The sequence below is a fragment of the Pezoporus wallicus genome, unplaced genomic scaffold, assembly GCF_028554395.1.
Source record: "Pezoporus wallicus isolate ANWC-B61680 ecotype Strahan unplaced genomic scaffold, APGP_CSIRO_Pwel_v1 contig_13659, whole genome shotgun sequence".
NCBI classification, from domain to species: domain Eukaryota; kingdom Metazoa; phylum Chordata; class Aves; order Psittaciformes; family Psittacidae; genus Pezoporus; species Pezoporus wallicus.
This window is the reverse complement of record NW_026636258.1, coordinates 191156-209793: the sequence shown is the minus strand read 5'-3', so window position 1 is coordinate 209793 and position 18638 is coordinate 191156. Positions and strand designations below refer to the sequence as shown.

General features: G+C 44.6%; 1 protein-coding gene across 1 annotated transcript in view; it reads right to left on the bottom strand.

Annotated features, from left to right (window-relative positions):
• The window catches only part of TRPC5 (transient receptor potential cation channel subfamily C member 5), a 94591-nt gene that overhangs the window by 64142 nt on the left and 11811 nt on the right, over positions 1-18638 (bottom strand). The window contains exon 2 of the mRNA XM_057399443.1: positions 1384-1782. Within this exon, the coding sequence (XP_057255426.1) occupies positions 1384-1761 (378 nt within the window). The 5' untranslated portion in view covers positions 1762-1782. The remainder of the gene's footprint in view (positions 1-1383; positions 1783-18638) is intronic.

The window sequence follows — 18638 nt, the reverse complement described above, 5'->3', positions numbered from 1 at the left end:
ATGGATCCCATCACTTGCCATGACATTTCAGGAGAAACTTGTCATTAACCTGCACTAATTACTGGCAGTTCTTCATGCATCTGGAAAAAAACTTCTTCTATTCTACTTTCTACCCTGTTGGCCTATAGGATGGTCAAACTTTCCAGAAGACCAAGAAAAAAAAACAGCTCATTCTCCATGTATGATCCAAATTTTCCTGCTTACATTTTGTCTGACTAAAACCTAGCACTAACTTTTCAATTTTTAGGTCTGATAGAAGAGATTCTTCCCATCTCTTGTGCTTAAACCACATATTAGAATCCCACCGCTATAGCATGCAGAATGCTGCTGTTTCCAAGTATTAAGCTGAGCACTTCTGAATGTTGTCAAGGTTGATCCTTAATTTCTACTCTGGCTACATGAAATTACTATTTAAAACTATGTGCCAAGGGGCTTATCCATTGAAAACATTTTCTTCTATGACTGACTGGTATTAATCATTTTCTTCTTTTACACACAGAGGGATGTGTTCCAGTGGGCTTCAAAATGAGCCTTGACATGTAAGGATTATTCAAGTTTTGAATGCCCCTTTCTAAGCAGTGAACATGCAAAAATTGCCAGTGGTCAGGAACGTACATAAGCTGTTCTAGGGATTGGCAGTAAGTACCTGCAAAGGAAAAGCAGCAAATAAGAAGAAAGCAAAGTTAGGGACAGTGATAGGTGACACCTGAAGTGACAGGATTCAGACTTTGTGGCTTTTCACAAAGACCCTTCTGTAAGTTACTGATGGCCTGTAGCTAAGGATCCTTCCTCCAAGTCATAATTGTTCACTGCTCAGATATATAGCAGCTTAGCTCATGCTGTAACCTTATGTACTGCATCAGCATTTCTGAACGGGAGCTCTTTGGAGATGGAGTCCAAGAGGATGTATCTGTACTATGGCTAAGTACCGAAACCTAGCAGACTACTTGCTTGCTTACAGTTATTTATAAGCTTCTGAGCTTTCAGGATTTACTGGGGAAAACCAATTGCACTTAATACCAGAACAACAGCAGGGCAATAGTTCATATTTATAGATTGTAATATAATTTCAGACAGCCCCAAATTCCTTTATAAAGTATGTGTCTGTAAATCCACCTATAAATCAGTATGTTCACAAACACTGTAAGACTGAAAAGAACACTCAGTGAAATTGAAAACGCTGAGTATTTAAGTCAGGCAGAACATGTTTGCTCAGACTGGAAAGATATCATCCACAAGGACTGCCCATGTCTAGCCAGGGCATTTAAAGCAATGAGCCTATAAGGACTTTGTTTTATGACTTCTGCACAGCAGCTCTCTGTGCAGTACCACTTCCCTAACACAGGATAATACCTCAAAACTGAACTGGAACACTCCACTAACCTGTTTTTCACCACTTGGCTTCCTGTAATTCAGCAGCAGCTCCACAGCTCCCACCACCTCTTTCCGTATTGCGTACAGCAGAGCATCTCCCACGTACACACTGTGGCTCAAAAGCAACTCCATGATCTCCAGATTTTCATTCTCTATGGCTATTAAAAGGGCACTGCGACCAAGAGGATCCATACAGTTAATGTTGATGTTGTAGTAGATCTCTGCCTCTTGCAAGGCATGTTTCACACTGGCATAGTCCCCCTTCTCCACAGCGCTGAGGTAGGCCTTCTCCTCCGCCGAGAGCTCTGCCTCCGCTCGCACGATCTGTAGTGGGATGCGGTCTCTGTACGGTGAGTAGTTTACCTTTTTGTAGTAGAGCTGGGCCATTGTTCATAGTGACTGGGCAACCTAGGGGGGAAGAAGAAGCATGCATAAGTGACAAAACAGACAAGCAACCCCTAACTGTTCTTCTAGGAGACAAACTGCAAAAGCTCCATCGTGGTGAAAGCTTCCGATCCCTTTTTAAGCTGTTTTATTCTCAAAACAATGACTGTAACACCCCCTGAGCAATCCCGCATTAAAAGGCCACCTGGATAAATGAAGGTTACGCTGCTGCTCAGAAGAGGTACACAGAATGGCACACAGTGTATCTCCAAACCTGGTTTAAACGCTATGCTATTGATCGATCAGAATCATGGGCTTGCTGTTTATGGATAATCTATCACGGCTGCAAAGAGGAGGACTTCTCATCTTTGCTTCATTTCCTGCTCAGTGTTTTTTCCACTTCCCTCCTTTTTCACTGCTGAACCAGGTCCTCAGCATCTCCGAGCTGTCGGTGGTGGGAGCTGCTGATTTGCACCCTCCTATTTACAGTAATAAGGTTTATTTTGATTATTTTTGCTGATTCTTCTCTGCTTCCATCTCTTAAAATAGGTTGTCATTTTTCCCTAATGTTTAGTCTTTGACTAGGTCACAGTCTTATTTTTAAAGCTGGCATGTTTTTAAACATATTTTCTCACTCTCCTCTTTTATAAATAGGACCTAAAGGCAGGCTGATGTAGAAAGCCACCACCCTTGCTCTTCAAAGGCAGTGGTGTTGTTTATGGTCTAGGAAAATAATGAGAAGTAAATCCTGCCTTGGAACAAGTGTAGCACACTACATGAATTGCTGTTTCTCCCCATGGCTCAAACATGAGCTGCACAGCTACTCGCACATCAACAAGAAAAGAGCTATGCTCATCGACCCCTGTTTGCCACCAAAAGCCAAATCAGGGCTAGGGGACACCAGCAGCTATTAACTAATTGGATGACTTATTTCATGCCCAAAGCTCGATAGTTTCCTGCAGGAAATCAGCCAGAGCTTTGCTCCATTCTAGTGCCCTATCCAGGAGAAAGAGGAGGCTTTGGTACAGAGATAATGAGTAGGAAGATCCTGAGGTTCAGGTGCCGAGCCATGAGTGAGGCTCTGTTTCTCCCATCCCACCGCACGCCATAAGGCAACCGTGTTTCAGCAGAGACAATCTGCATTCTGCCTTCAGCTCCAGCGTGCTGGGCCCGGTGCAGCAGCAGTGGGTGGATCTGAGCTCCAGCCCAGCTGACACTGCAACCGGTGGGTGGTTGTAGCACACAGCAAAGCTACATCTGCGAATTTTCCTGGGGAGCCAGAGATCTGGAACGGCGAGTTTGGCATCTCAAGCAATGTGCTGGATCCCGCTTCCCTACAAGTGCGAGGAAAGTTTTTGTTTGTTACACTTGCAGAGTTGCAGCTCTCTGCACATATGCTCCAAGCTGACGACACACAGAAAAGCGTTAGAGGCAGAAGGGCCGATCTTCTGAATAGAAGCTATCACAAACACATCGATCTGTTTCCTGGTTATGCTGCTGAAGCTTCTACAGCCAAGGAACAAGCTCAAGTGACTTAGGATCTTCAAGTCTCAATAAGCTACATGTATAGCCAACTACTCTGATCCTCAGAAGAACTAATGGTCACTGGACACTCTTCAAATTTTGGTTTTGAGAAGGTGAGGTCCGGACAATTCCCACTGAAATACTGGTCAGACACAAAAGGATGCAGAACGGGCCTCACAACAAGTAAAACCAAAGAGATCTTTGGGAAAGTAAGGCTAAGCTCTCAAGAGAGGGAACACCGACCAGTGGGACTGGTAGCAGAGGACAGCAGCCGCTGTGTGGAGATCTGCAGGAGAGAATCCACTGACTTCAGAAACCCCAAGGGATTCTGGTGACAAGTGAAGCTGCTAAAGTGGAGCTGAGTATTTCTCACTGCTCTTCAGTTTAATTGAGTGGTTTGTGGATGGTGAGTAACATTTGGAATGAGTTATAACAAATGTCACCTTCTGAAACATCATGCTAGAATTGGATCCCTTTCCTTTCCAACAGTTCTGGAGAAAGAAAGCTTCAGCTATCTTAACTTCTCAGTGAGATCTCATCTCCCAGTACAACCTCAGCTCAAGACAGCACTCTGTTAATACTTCAAGCAAGTAGGAAGCCTATAAAGCTAAACAGGACTCATAAAAGGAATTATTTGCCCTGAATAGCAATAGGATGGGGGGAATGGCTTTAACCTGACGGAGGGGAGACTGAGATGAGCTCTTAGGCAGAAGCTCTTCCCTGTGAGGGTGCTGAGGCGCTGGCACAGGGTGCCCAGAGAAGCTGTGGCTGCCCCATCCCTGGCAGTGTTCAAGGCCAGGTTGGACACAGGGGCTTGGAGCAAGCTGCTCTAGTGGAAGGTGTCCCTGGGCTTGGCAGGGATTGGAACTGGATGAGCTTTAACATCCCTTCCAACCCAAATTACTCTATGATTCTACGAATTCTTCTCATGCCACTATCTGCCCAGCCTAACAAACACGCACTGCTGACTGGATTTGGAAATGATGGCACGTAGTATCAAAACAAATACATGTCTGCCTGGATTATATGGCAGATTTCAGCAAAACCTTTAGCTGAGCCACCCCTCTGTCTGAGATCCAGCACAATTACAGATGGACCTCCCAAACCTGGTGTCTTTCTCTTCCAAAACTGGCTAACAGAGCATCAGTCAAGCATGTGGATGAAACAGTGATGCCAAGGATCACAGCTCTCTAGCTGTTGCTTCCAAGTGCCACCAATTTCCTGGAGGCTGCATCTCTTGATGAAACAAACAGACAATACTGGTAGACCACAGACCACCTGTGTGACCCAGAGTGGTACTGACTCCTGCTTAACAGTTAAAAAATGGCATAAATATTGATGAAATCCGGGTAACAAAAGGGATTGGCAATTCATAGGTGCTCAGAAAGAAGAACCAGTGACGTACTTGAAAGGTAGCAAAAATAGAAACACAGTCACATGAAAATTTTGGAATCTGTGCAGAGAGCCCGAAAACACCCGTTTTCCATCTGAATTCTCCTCACAGAGGCACTTTCTGCTACTTGAGTTAATATTTGGGGCAAGGAAATATTTTTCCAGTCTATGCCTGGTTGCAGATGCATCAGACAATATCCAATGACTAGCTAATGCAGTGGTGATACCTGCAGCACAAACAGGCATAGAAAAACTAAGAGAACCACATAACAAACTACACAAGGGTAAGAGAACTTACCACTCAGTTTGTACTCTATCGCCTCTCTCCAGTTGGGTCACCCTTCTTCCTGAACTATTAGTCCAAATCTTCAAGCCATTTCAGCCTGACACCACTTCTATGTTGCCTGGCACAGAAATTAAAGCTTTAGCCCCTGAAAAGCAGCCATACCTGGCAGAAACAGCTTGTCTGGTTTGGGGAAGGAAGGTTTCCAGACACATTACTTTGTCTAGTAACACAAAATGGGTTTTCTATCCCATTTCCCAAATTTGTCTGCATCTTCCAGCATTCAGTTCAGATTTATCTATCCCCTGCATCAACGGGGCCACTTTTTTCAGCCTGAAGAGTGAAACGGCATCACATATGCTACAGGTGGGCTTGTTGAGATCTGCTGCCTTCTTCTGGACTGGACTCGTGGCTGGACATGTTACAATCACAAGGGAATGGTCTGACTTCAGTCAAGGGTTTAAAACAATGGCTTTTGCTGAAAACTAAGAAGTGGCTCTATACATGTCACTGTCTGTATGAAATCTACAGTCAGCACTCTACAGACACTGCACTGTCCTCAGTGCTCTTACATTGATCCTCCCACTCTGGTTCATGACCTGACACCCGCTGATCGTCACAGTGGTGCAGTGTGCCCAGGTGAGCTGGAGATTGCTCCAGCACAACAGCAAGAACAAAAATTAGCTTTCCTTTCTAATGCTTCTTATTGGAGAGAACAACGTGAAAATTTCACCAAGTTTAGAGCAATGTGTGGTAGCTCAGGAAAAGACAAGGGGGGGGCAGCCCCAGTGATGTGTAAGAAGCAGTGAGGAGAGGGCAAAGAGAAAGAAGAGCAGGGGAGCAGCACTGAATAATAGCCATTAGTTAGAGCTGTGGTTAATGCAGATAGACAGGCAAAGGTCACTCAGCAGCACTGCCTTTTGTCACTAAATATTTCATGAGTTTCAACTGCATTTATTTTTTTGTAGGATCTGTTAAACCATCTTTATTTCCCACTTTACATGCACAACACACTCCCACGTGCCACTCTCTCATGGGAATCAGAATGACCTGTAGGAAATGGGATGAGTGTAACTGAAAGGGTGGGAGCGACTGCTGCTTCACATCTACATAGTCCCGCTATGGAACAGCACCTTCCTGGCTTTTATTTGCTTTTCTCATCATTTGCCTTTTCATGATGCTGAGTAAGAGGTGGAAAAGCACCACTGCTCTGATTGCTGAGCTACCTGTGTAATGGGAGCAGCAAAGACAGGTAGAGGTTTTGAATTTAGATATTGGAGCTCATCGCTCTCAGTCGATGTGAGCATCTGAGGAACAAATCAAAGCCTGGATCTTGAACACAAGCCCAACAGACAAGAGGTACCTTTCCCACTTGAAGGGACACAGTACGAGCAGCCGACTCACATCACACATTAGAGCAGACAACAAAACACCCCATCTGCCAAATTGCAAATAGAGAGGTTGGTTGTTCCCTCCTACCGGCGATTCACTCTGCTACATGTTGGCAAAACCATGCGTGTGGCTTTAAATGTCACTACATCTTCTGTCTCAGATCTGCCGAAGGGTTTATGTGCTGGAAAGCCTGCCTGAATTGTCTAGTTGTACCAGCCCAATACTGCAACACATCTTACTGCACTGCTTCCTTCCATCCTCTTGCCAAGGCTACTTTTTCTTTTTGGTATTTCAGAGAGAGTATTTTCCTCATCTTGCATTTCTAATCTGGACTTTGGGTCTGGAAATCATGGACCATAACTGCTATAATGGCCTGCCTGACTCTTCCATCATGCTCAGAGGCAGGTTGTGTGCTCAGTAATATTCATCTATTTTTAAGAAACCTGAGTTATGAAATAGTCCAGAAGGGCCACTTAGTTAAATAATACCACATGTAGTTAATGGACCAACTGAATTTGTGATTGGATCCTTCTTTTAAGTGTCCTAGATCTTATTTACTAACAATGCCTGACTGAGCTTACACCTCCCACAGTCTGAGGAAATAAAACTGACTTTGTAGCATCCTGCATTTCCTTTTCTTCTGCAAAGATACCCTCTTGTTCCAGAAACCTGCCTTTTCCATGGAGTTCAGTGGGAACCAGATTGCAACCCTAAGTCTCACTGCTTGTCATGATGTCTCTATCACATTCACCACCCTTTTGGTGAGAAGCAGAAATTTTTCCTGCTGCTTTCAATGCAGAAAGAGCCACTACTGAATGCATGTACAACCTCAGAAGTATTTTTAAATGATACAATTGCAATGACCTTCTGGTGTATATGGCTGCACCAATTCCCGGTAGCAAAGGCCCCGTGATCTCAGGAAGTTCGTAACTTCATCTCGTAAGTTATACAAGATATATCATTCCCCTGGAATAAGTGCTTCCCAAAACTTGCAGGGTTGCAGTGCAGCACAGAAATGAGAAACTGACACCTAATAAAACTGGAGATGAGTAATCTGGTTTCACTGCCTAAGATGAGCGAAAGGGAGAGCACTAATAGAGGGTGTGATAAAAACGCAAGGCTGCAGTCGGTCATGATTCACATTGGAGGATACGTCCTTAGAAGAGACGGAAAAATTCCTTAGAACATTTTCCACTCCTCATCACTTCAGGCATGGTTAAGAATGCATACACACACTGGGGTACTGCATGTAACCTTCTAATCTGAGAAGCATTTGGAAAAGAAAAGACAACCTCAAGCTTCAGGTTAGAAATTTACAGAAGCCAAATTAAAATTCTTTGCCAGTAACTCAAAATGTCATAATTTGACTCAAGTCCCAGCTGCAATTCTTAACTTCCTGGGGAGGGTGACAATTATCCAAGATCTATATGTTTGATTTGGAAAGGCCAACTCTTTGGTATAATTCCCTTCCGCTGCGTAATCAATTGATGAGTCATGACCAACCACATACGGGTGTCTGTGTATATATATATATATGTATATATGAACATAGCATTACAAAAGATGTTGCGTATGCAGTATGCTTGGAGATTCTGTTGGGCTTACGAAAGTACCTGCTCCTCTCTGAGCAATCAGTGGTCCTAACTCAAACTTAGAAATCAAACTCAGTTCTCAGTCTTCTGGCTTTAGGATGCTCCATCATGTCAGTCCTACAAGGCTGCATAATGCTGGAGGATGGGAATCTTGGCACAGATGAATTCTCCACTAGATGAATAAGCTCTCTCTGCTGGATACAGCCTTACTGAGAGCCAGTATGACTCTAGCACAAACTTGTCCAGGATGCAAAATATGACACTTTCAAGTCAAAGCACTTGGTTCGACCTTGCCTTCTCAAGCATTTAATACTCCTTGCTTTCCTCATCAAGCCAACTGCGATTTTTGTTCTGTTCTTGCTAGGTTTCTCTATTGAACCTACTACTTCAGCACTTGAGTCCTTCATAAGACTGGGGACAGGCCAGACCATTGTTCTGCATGACCAGGATGTTCTCAAAATGCTTTCTTCCATGGAGCTGCAGAGGTTGGCTACCGCTGATTCACAGCTAGCAATGACCACCTGCAGCAACCCAGAAGAGTTATTCTTCTCTCTTTGTCCCCAATGGTTCTCTGTTCTCCCTCTCCACCTACTGAGCTCGATGTTCTCTTTGGCAGATCTGTATTTCAAACGGGTTTTCTTCTCCAGATATTTAAGTTGTCTACATCTGTGTCTTAAATAAGCTAATTTTCCCTCAATGGGAAACTTCTTAAATATGTATTTTAGTGCATTCTAGCTGTATTTTAAAGTATGCAGTGTAACAACATTTCAGTAGATACACAGTCACCACATTTTGTGGGCAGGCTGCTTAATTCATCCACATGAGTAATGCCCTGAGTTTTAACAGTGCATGGGAAAACACTTCTCTGGGGGACTCTGCTTTGCCATGGAGGAAAAAGATGTGTACTCACCGGGCTCAGCTCAGCATATTTCTGTTACCTCCACTGCACACGACTCTTAAAGGCCTGAACAGGATGTACTGGCATGATTTAAGGGTGTAAGCCACCAAGAAAACAGAATTAGGAAACCCCCAGTTTGTGTTATAACCTTCATTAGTTTCACTCTAGTTGCACAGTGTGAATGCAGCATTTCATGCTAACCTGACAAGCCCTAGATATATGGGCTTAAACCAAAATCCATTACTGTGAGCACACCGGTATGGGGAGGCTCAGCCTTAAGCTCTGCTACTGAACTCAAGCAACAAACAGTACCCTTCTTGGGGTACTCAAACAAAAGTTAATATCAAGCTTGCCTGAATTTATCAAACTGCAGATTCATTCTATACACACATCAATAGTGTGTGCATTCCAGTGAAGTTGCTAATATATTTGACTTTGCTTTCTCTGGTCTCTGGACAATAATAAACAGGACATTTACTGTTTGTCGTTGTAACCTGCACACATCCTAAGCAGCCATATAGAACATGTGCCAAGTAACATCCTTGTCTATCTCCAGCTCTGTCAGTGTCATCTTTGCAGGGTATAGGTAGCCTAGATTTGGTTTTATGTGTCCTGAAAGCAACACACAGCTTCCAGCATGTCTTAATGGAAAGGATGACAGAAGAAACCTCTGGTGTAGAGTCAATTACAAAAATCCTATTTGGGAGGCAGAGGGAGGGGGGGAGTATTAACCCATCCCTGGAATATTTCAGTATTGCCTCAACGAAAATCAGTCCGGGCTACTCAAATGACTAGAATAACTTCTGGTGATGGAATGGCTGCAGCACATGCTTTTAGCCACTATTACAATGAAGTGTTTACAGTTTGTAATTCTCCCACTTCTCTCCACACAGCCATCACACAGGTGTGAATAAATAAAAATGAACCATTGTGAGGAGCTTAAAAAAACCCAACCCTAGAATAGATTCATAGTATGAATCTTTGCAAAAGCAGACAGAACAGAGAGCTTATTTTGTCTATCTGACGTCACTGCTCTGTCCCCTACTCTTTTGAGATGGGTTATCTATTCATTTTCCACCACTAATAACAAAAAAGAGATGTCAACTGAACTGAGAAATACTGTCAAGCAAGCTGCCCCGTTGTCTTATCTGCTAATGCAGCACTAATGTGGCATGGCATCATTATCGTCTCTCTGCTCTGTGTCCACTGTTTCTGCTGCAGGTAATCTCTTGCTGCTGTAGCTATTGACAAAGAGATTTTTTCCCCTGTTCCCACTCCTGCTCAATGAGCACTGTAACCATTTCTCCAATCAACAAGATGACCTGTGAACACTGTCTGTAGGAGAGCTGATGGCAGCATGGACTGTTAGACCTGCCTCAGCCTGGCTGGAAGAGCAAGTAAACCACCCAGTCACAGGAGGAAAGCACAAGATTACGGCACGGGTGCTGGGATGAGGGAAGGGCAGTTGCAGCAGGCTATAAACAACTGACAGTGCCAGCTGTGGAGGCTCTGTTTCTTGTCTCAGTAATGGGTGGATTTATTAGTGGTTATCAGTTACCTCTTCTGAACAAGCTCTGCTGGAACGGTTTTCCCTGGAACACGTGTAAAGATACAGTCAAGACCCAGTGTACGCAGCAGCCATCACCTGCAGCCCCTATGCTGACAGTCTCCAGGGTTACTCTGAGTATTGAATTAGCTCTGGCTCCATTTTAGTTTTGTTCCTAATTTTGTCACTGGAACCAGACTGGAAGTTCTTGGAAGGAAGAGGAAAAAAATCTTGTGCTCAATTCTCACATAAATGTTTCCCAATCGCAAAGAAAGGCTGCTTTAGAGAGTACTGTGGTCACCTACAGCACCTTTTGGAGATGAAACACGATTACTGTTTCCCTGAGTTAATTTCCACACTATAGTAAATATGCTGGTTCAGGCACACCTCGCCAGCAAACCCCGTAGGCTGAGCTGCCTACATGGGTGTAGAGCTGAGAAGGAGAAACATTTCTCTGAGCTAAAGGTCTTGCTGAATGTACTGTTTTAAAATGATGGAGACTAAGCACTACAGCTTGCAATGGTTGTGCAATCACAGTTTGTCTCAGTCATGTTTTTGCACAGGATCAGGCCTGGTTCTAGCATCCTTCACTGCCACTTCTGTTGAGACAGTCCCTTGGCAAAATGACTGCTTTGGCTGTGCAGTAAAATGGGGCATTTTATGGGGAGGTGGGAATGCCATACAGAAAAAAGAGAACTCATCATAGAAAGAAAGTGGGAGGGAGCCTCTCCGACAATGATAATAAACAGACCAGTCTGCAGATAAAATAAAGAGGCAAAGTCAAATCCTGGTTTATTGAGCTAGCTCAGGAAACCGCCTACAACAGCAAACTGCACAGCTCTGGAAGACCCACCGAAAAGTTGGAGGAGACAAAAACACATTCATATAAAATGGGAAAATATTGTTCTCAAGATAATTAAGCATGTGGATCTAAAAGGCACGAACGAATGCTGCTGACATAAAACAGCATGGAAGAGGAGTGACACTTATACTATATACTTATACTGCTTGTGAGTAAAGAAATGTAGGACACTGACACTTGCTTCTATTAAGGCCCTAATAAGGTTCCAGAGTACTATCTCCAGTATAGAACTTGCCTAGTCAACTACCAGATCATTCCTCTGAAGTCAGAGATTGGGGTCAGAGCTTTACAGGAGTAACCATGTTATTTCTTTATCTTTATATACCTACATTGTGCCCTTTAGCTACCAACAATAACAACACCCACCTCTTACACAGCTTCTTAGCCACAGATTTAAAGGTACTTTGCAAAGGACATGTAGCATTCATCCTCTCATTGTACGGATGGGAAATCCACAGCACACAGAAGTGAAGTGACTTGCTTCATCTTTTTATGACAGCAATTGGCCATCATTGCCCAGAAATATACATATATACATATATAAATGTATAGCGTAATATCCCTTGGTATCTACTGAGACAAGCACAAGGCAGAGCAGTCTGGAGTCAGGATGCCTCCAGGGGAGCTGAGTCAGTGAGCCCCTTTAGAGGGATGTGAAATGCTCTTCCCCTGCCCTATTTTTCCCTTCTGCATAGAGAGAACCAAGCAGGAGCTTTGCCTCTGCCCGCACCTGCTCCTCGCCTCACCACTGTGGTTAACAGCAACACGGTCTCTCTTCCTTGGGCTCACGTCTGAAGTCTGCAGATATCCTGCCCCGTGATCTTGCAGTGGAAGCCTTGTGGCACCCTCTTCCAACCCCACGGTAATGACTTCCCTCTCCCGGAGCCCATGCCCTGACTGGGAGCACAAGTTCTGTCCCATGAAAGGCTGCACAAGAAGAGATGATCGGCTATGGAAATATCCCAGCTTCCTAGGAAACACCTTACTTTAAATATTCCACAGGGCTACTCTGTCACATGCTGGAAAATCTGCAAGACATTATCTTGGAAGTCAGTCCTGGTTTTTCTAAGGGGAACTTCTCACAGGGGCATAGGATGCTTTGCTCTTCCTCCCCGAGCTCTTGCCTGAAGTATGATGTATTTTCTTTCTATTCTAAAATTTTCTCCCATTTTCTTTTGGATTTCATTTTGCAGTTTGCTCCCCTGCTCAGTTAAGTGTTCCTTCAAGATATCTCGGCTGCCAAGAGACATCTGAGGGGAGGCTCGTCAGTTTTTCTTCAGAAGAGATTTATTTTGTATGCTCTCGGTTTTAGGCTCGGCTACAGTCTAACTGCAGGGGGTTCATGTTTCAATTGGGCTATATTCTTCTGGCTGCAGGAGTGGGCCTATGCAAAGGAAATGCACAAATCCATAAATAAGGCTTGGCACGACTTCACTGCTCTGCTTAATGCCAACATTTGCAACCTCTGTTTTCCCAAACCTCTTGCTTCCAAATCCCTGCACCTGCTAATTTGTTAATTCTATTTTCAGTGAGTTTAGACTTGTGTATTCTTAATTATGCTAATGAAGGATAAACTATTTAAAATATTAATGTTTTGCAAACCTTAAGAAGAAAACAGTTAACAAATACCTTGCCCCAGGGTCTTCTCTGCTGCATTCACAGACCAGTCCAGGGCATTACATTTTCTCTCCCAGGTTCTCTTGAGGGGATGTCCTGTCCTCCCTTTCTCCCTTCTCCTCCCTCTCAGGTCTTCTCTGACACAGCTTCACTTTCCCTTTTTTTGTCTGATCTCTGTTGAGAGGAAGATCTTGCAGGTTGGTGAAGATCACTCCTTACCACGGAGGTCGCTAGCAGTTTTCTTTTCCTCTCTTGATATGGATCACCTCTCCCTTCCAAGGCTCTGTAAGGCTCTTTCATAGAATCATAGAATAGTTAGGGTTGGAAAGGACCTTAAGATCATCCAGTTCCGGCAGGGACACCTCAAACTAAACCATGTCACCCATGGCTCTGTCCACCCTGGCCTTTCCTTCTGCTCTCCCTCAGCTAGCCCTCATGCCTGGAACCTGCTGGGAGTTACTGTGGTGCCCCAGACCTCTGTCCCCCTCACATCCTTTGGGCACCTCTCAGGCATCTCTGCCAGGCAGAAGAGTTCTGGGAAAGGAATGAGGCATGAGACAACGTGTGGTCCCTCACGGCAGCAGCTGTGGCCTCTCCTCCCCACGCACCTACAATGTTAGCGCACTGTTGTTCTGCTTCCCCTGAATGAACATCGCTTTGCAGAACTGGTTTATGTTTTTCTGGCTTTACATAAAATGTGGGTCAGATCACGGTAAACATACATCAAAATTGTGATTTACTGCGCGTGGAATAGTGAGCACTGAACACCCAAAGAAGAAAGGCGACTAACTGAGTAATTACTAATGGAGTAAACAACATCTTCCTGCAGAACGTCTCTGTTCTTGGCTCCTTGGGGTTTCTTCCTATATGTGCATTCCTGATGCACCTGTAGCTGTGCTTTTTATGTGCTTGTCTTCCCTGGATGTCTATGCAGAGCTGCTGAATCGCAGATACACAACATGTAGGCTATCATTCTCACCATCTCCCTGACAAGACAGCATTGTTTCTTACAGTACAGATGGCTTACGAGATACTGATCTCTTACAGTGGAGCAGCAATGCACTATCTGTAAAGTGACTCTGAAAGGAACTGTTTTGGCACTAAGATTGTGACTGAGGACAAACCACATCACCCAGTCAGGGCTGAGCAGGCCATAGAAGCAGCATCACTCTTAGCAGTGTAACAAGAGTTGTTTCACCCCAGGAAAGCAGTTTTCCCCAGGGCTGTGGGCTCTCATAACTGTTCGCAGCCTGCACGACTAGACTAGATTACAGCCATGCCACGCTTGTCACTTCCTTGGGAGTCTAGCCACATTTACTGGGGTTTATTTTCAGCCCTGAGCTTTGGGAATTCAATAATTACTTGAGAATGTGGTGTTCTTCAGGAAAAAAAAAAAAAAAAAAAAGAGAAAGAGAAAAAAGAAAAAAAAAGTTCCTAGCCTCTCGGGTGTGAAGTAAAGCGTGTGAGTCACTGAGTGAACCTCATTGATGCAGAAACCAGGCAGAAAGTGTCCCACATCCTCTCGCTTTAAAAACCTCATTAACTTGAAGACAAAGTTTGCAGATCTGAGGCATGGGGCAGAGAGGGAAGAAGCAGGGCTTTAGAGCCCATGGACTTGGCAGTTCTATTACTGATTGATTTGGGCATCCCAGATCTTCTCTGCAAGCCATGGCACCAGCTCCTGTAAGCCCTTTCCTGGCTGGAAAAAGCCCGGCATGGTCCGTGCAGTAAGGGATGTCTTCGTGCTCTCCTCTGGTACCAGGAGGTCAGTGGTGTTTTGTACACTGACTCATGCCCACACACTTTAAGGATTGCCTGCTCTGTTATTTATAAACCTAAAAGGGTGTTATCAATGCAGTGCAGAAGCACCACTGGGTATTCTCCATGAAGACAGTTTTGTAAGTCCATTAAATCATGCCAGCAAGATATCATAAACCCTTGTTCACATGTAGCATGAGAGGAGCGCTTGGACTCAATCAGATAAAACAGCCACCAATTTAACACCACTTCTGGCTGAGGAAAAAGGCATATCTACACGTCTTGTTAGAGCCAAGGCCTGCTGAAGCTTCTCTGCTGCAAGACACCTCTATTACTGCCATGCAGAGTTTAAAATCAGCTGAGAAAATGTTACACACCAGACAACTTTCTATTTAAGCACAGCCATAACTGTGGCTGCAGACAGAAATGCAAACTGTGTGTATATTACCAGACAAGCACTACTTTCAGATTTCTTTCCTTTTTCTTTAAAGTCCTGGGCTTAAGGGGCCCTCCTCCAGCAAATCCTTGCTTGTTCACATGTCTGGTTAGGGCTCCCTGCAAAACAGAAAGTGTCATCACTCCCATTTTCTAAGTAAAGCAAAGCAGGAGACACTACCAACTCTTGACAGGAAGTCTAGGGCCAGAAAAAACCCTCCTTCCACTCCAGGCTCACACCTCAACCACTGACTGACAGCTGAGCTATGTGTGGAAGACTGTAGAGGAGAGTCAGGCTTCAGGGTAGCAAAGCTGTTTTCCCTACTGATGTTTGCACTAGAACAAGGCACTGGAGCAGCAGATGCACAGTGATGATGCACTGCTAGTCTCTTCTGACAGGCACTGTTCTCTCAAATCCTCATTTTCTTTAGCCTTTCTCTTGCTTTTTTTGGTCTTGATTTCTTAACTGAAAGCCTTCATCTGTGATGGCTGTGAAGAGACTCTGATGCTTAGACAGCTACCAGAGTTAGCAGAGAGCCTGGGAAAGGAACAAAAGGCTCAGAGAGGTTTGAACAGTCCCATCCATCTCAGTGACAGGCTAATTCCGGGGCACGATGATCAAGGTATCAGTGCTGATTGCAAGTCTATTCCTTACAGAAGACAGGAGAAGGAAAGCTGCCTCCATGCTTGGGTGATGCTTGAAGATAGCCTCACCTATTCTGCCCTACCAAAAAGGTGGTGCATGAACAAAACTTGTACAAGTGAACAGAAAGAGCACTATGCCTGAGGTGTTCATGGAAGCACAGAGAATTTAAATAACTATGCACACTGCTGTGGATCGTCAGTGTCAGACATCACTTGAACACTGTTCCACCTGGAGTATGTTACTTTAATGAGCAGAGATTGGAGAGGCACTTCCACTTTTTGCTTCTCAGTCTGACCCCAGTCCTAGACTCTGAACTATCTCCTGCTGTGAGGATGGTGTTCAGAATGTAATCTTCCCTTCTCAGAGTTACTTCCAGAAGAGCAGGTCTCTTGACATTGACTGGAGAGATGAGTCTCAAACTAAGATCCCTGCCATCTAGCTACCTGAGGCTTAGCTGCCCCCAAACCTTCAAAGGTCAGGAGGGCTGGGGATGACCTCCATAACCAGGTCAGCCGAGCTTCTCACACACCATCAGGTCTACAGCAAAACAAGCAGAATCAGTGTGGGAAATGAGGTTAGTCCCCAGCTCTGCTCTGGCTTAGGCTTATGTCAGTTACGTGAAGGATCTGGTGCTTCCCACCAGAATCAGATCTGCCTGTTACACAGAATACTCCATCAAACACGCCAAAATAAAGTGGCTAAAATCCTTGAGGTGCCCAAGGGCTTCTCTGGGGTTGCAAAGGAACCAGGATTTTAACTGGGAGTTTTATGAGCAGCATTTGTTCTATCTGCCAGCCACATCCCAGTGACACGGCAAACTGGGGATCTTCCCCCTGCTCTTCTGGTGCAGCTCTGGGCAAGTGGTTTTTCAGATCTGCGCTTCCCTTTGCTTCTTTCCTTTGGTTTTTAGAGCATACAGCATCACTGGTGGCTACAGGTGAGTACACCAAGAGGCCCTGGTCTTGGCTGCTGTAACAGGAATGCATGAGAATTCATTTTTTGCTTTCATCTCAGCTTCAGTAACTTTCTGTCACTGCACAGCTCTCATTTTCAAGATACTGTCAGCACTGTTCTTTCCAGACACATAAAGCAGATAAAGTGTCTGATTAAGAAACACCTCCAAAAGGCTAAACCCAGCTTGTACAGAACAACTGGCAAAGATACTAAATGAAGACCTGGGGATTTTTCTCACCTCGGCTTTCAGTGGGCATGGCCATAATGACCATATAGAGATCTGTCATTTCAAGCTCTGCGGTTAGTTTTACCCATTTCTCTTGCTCCTCTAATGAGCTGTTAGCATTCCTGAATACCATCCATTAAATTTTATTACCCACAGTCAAGTTTTCATAGCGAAATAGCAAAAATGACTGCAAAAAGAGTATCCATGGAAGACATGGTACGTTACATGCATCACTACAAGGGAAAATTGGGACCTTCCTCAAGTTCTGGGCTGTTCCTAGCTTGGCTGCATGACTGATGAAAATCCTGAGCCTGATTTTGCTTGAGGGCATGTTGTCACAAATCTAAAATTAATTGCTTGACTCTTTAGAATAACGCTGCATCTCCACCAGCTTAATTACAGCCAGGACTTCATTTGGCTGCACTGAAAGCATTCAGGTCCCCAGTTTCCTCGAGATCTCATTTTTCAGGTCCCCTTCTGTCACTATAATAATGGAAGGGGTTTGTATTTGGTAGCTCGTTTCAGCTAGTACATACCCGAACAAATGAATAAAACAATGAACTTTTTACACTAAGGAACTAAGGCCAAATTCTTCTTAATGTTCTGAGGTTACATTTCCTGGGCGCTGTGCTCCCAAGTACCATGATGGATTAGAAGCATCTTTCTGTTCAATGCTATGGCACTTGAAACCTAGCTATCTTTCCTCAGCTTCTTCAGTCCCTGTTTCTTTGAGATTTCCATCCCCTGCCCCTCAAATACCTTTGCACTGCCCAGCTCTCCAGTGGGAAGCTAGATTCAGCACCAACTTCCCTGTGCCCTCCAGCACCCTGAGGAGCCCTTGCATTCTCTTTTTAACTGGATTTTGCTGTCAGTGAAGACCTCCTCAATTTTGTCTAAAATGCATTAGACCAGTTACTTGGTATTTGCTCTCTGGTTTGCATACCTTTGGCCCAGCAGGTCTGGCTCCTTCCTCCCAGAGCTATGTTCAGAGCTACAGTGCAGGTCCACCTCTACTGATTTCTGATCAAAACACAGTAGTGTAGACCTTACATCTATCTACACGAGCACAAGCGCTACTTCTCTCCCCACAATGAGCTAGGGATCTGCTGCTGCCACTGCTCATCCTGCAGTTCCCAGAGCAAGGAACTACTCTGCTCCTTTGTCAGCCTTTCTCCTTGCAAGAGGAATTTACTCTTTGCCCCCATGATTCCCGCTTGCCTCCTCCCCACATTGCTCTTGCAATAGGAAGGAAGGCAGTACAGTCCTTGCACCTTCCGCGAGGTCTTGTGGCATTTATTCAGAGTATGCACTCTGAAGGGATTCTAAGTTGCAGATGCTTTTCTACCTCAAGTCTTTCTTTTTCCTCCTAGTACTCTGGGTTTTCTTTCATCCCTGGGGCGTCACAGAACAGTCCACCTTCACTCAGTCATGGGTGATTTATTTCCCTTGGCAATATCAAAATGTTTTGCTAAGGGTAATTCTGGGTTCTGAAATAGGTTGGGTTTTTTTTCCTGTGAGGACTATTGCCCGGTTTCTCTTTATTTGTGCTTTGAGTTTTCTGTGGTGTTTTTAATGACAGCAGCACTCAAGCCCACTCTGAATATACCAGGTCAGGTAAAGCAAACAGTGCCCCACTCAGTTACTGAGATTCCCCCTGAAGCAACAAACCAGCTCAACATATCATGCTAATACTAACACCAGTCCCAAACCATTGCTGACTTAGCCAAGATACATGCATCGCCTTTCAAAGGAGCC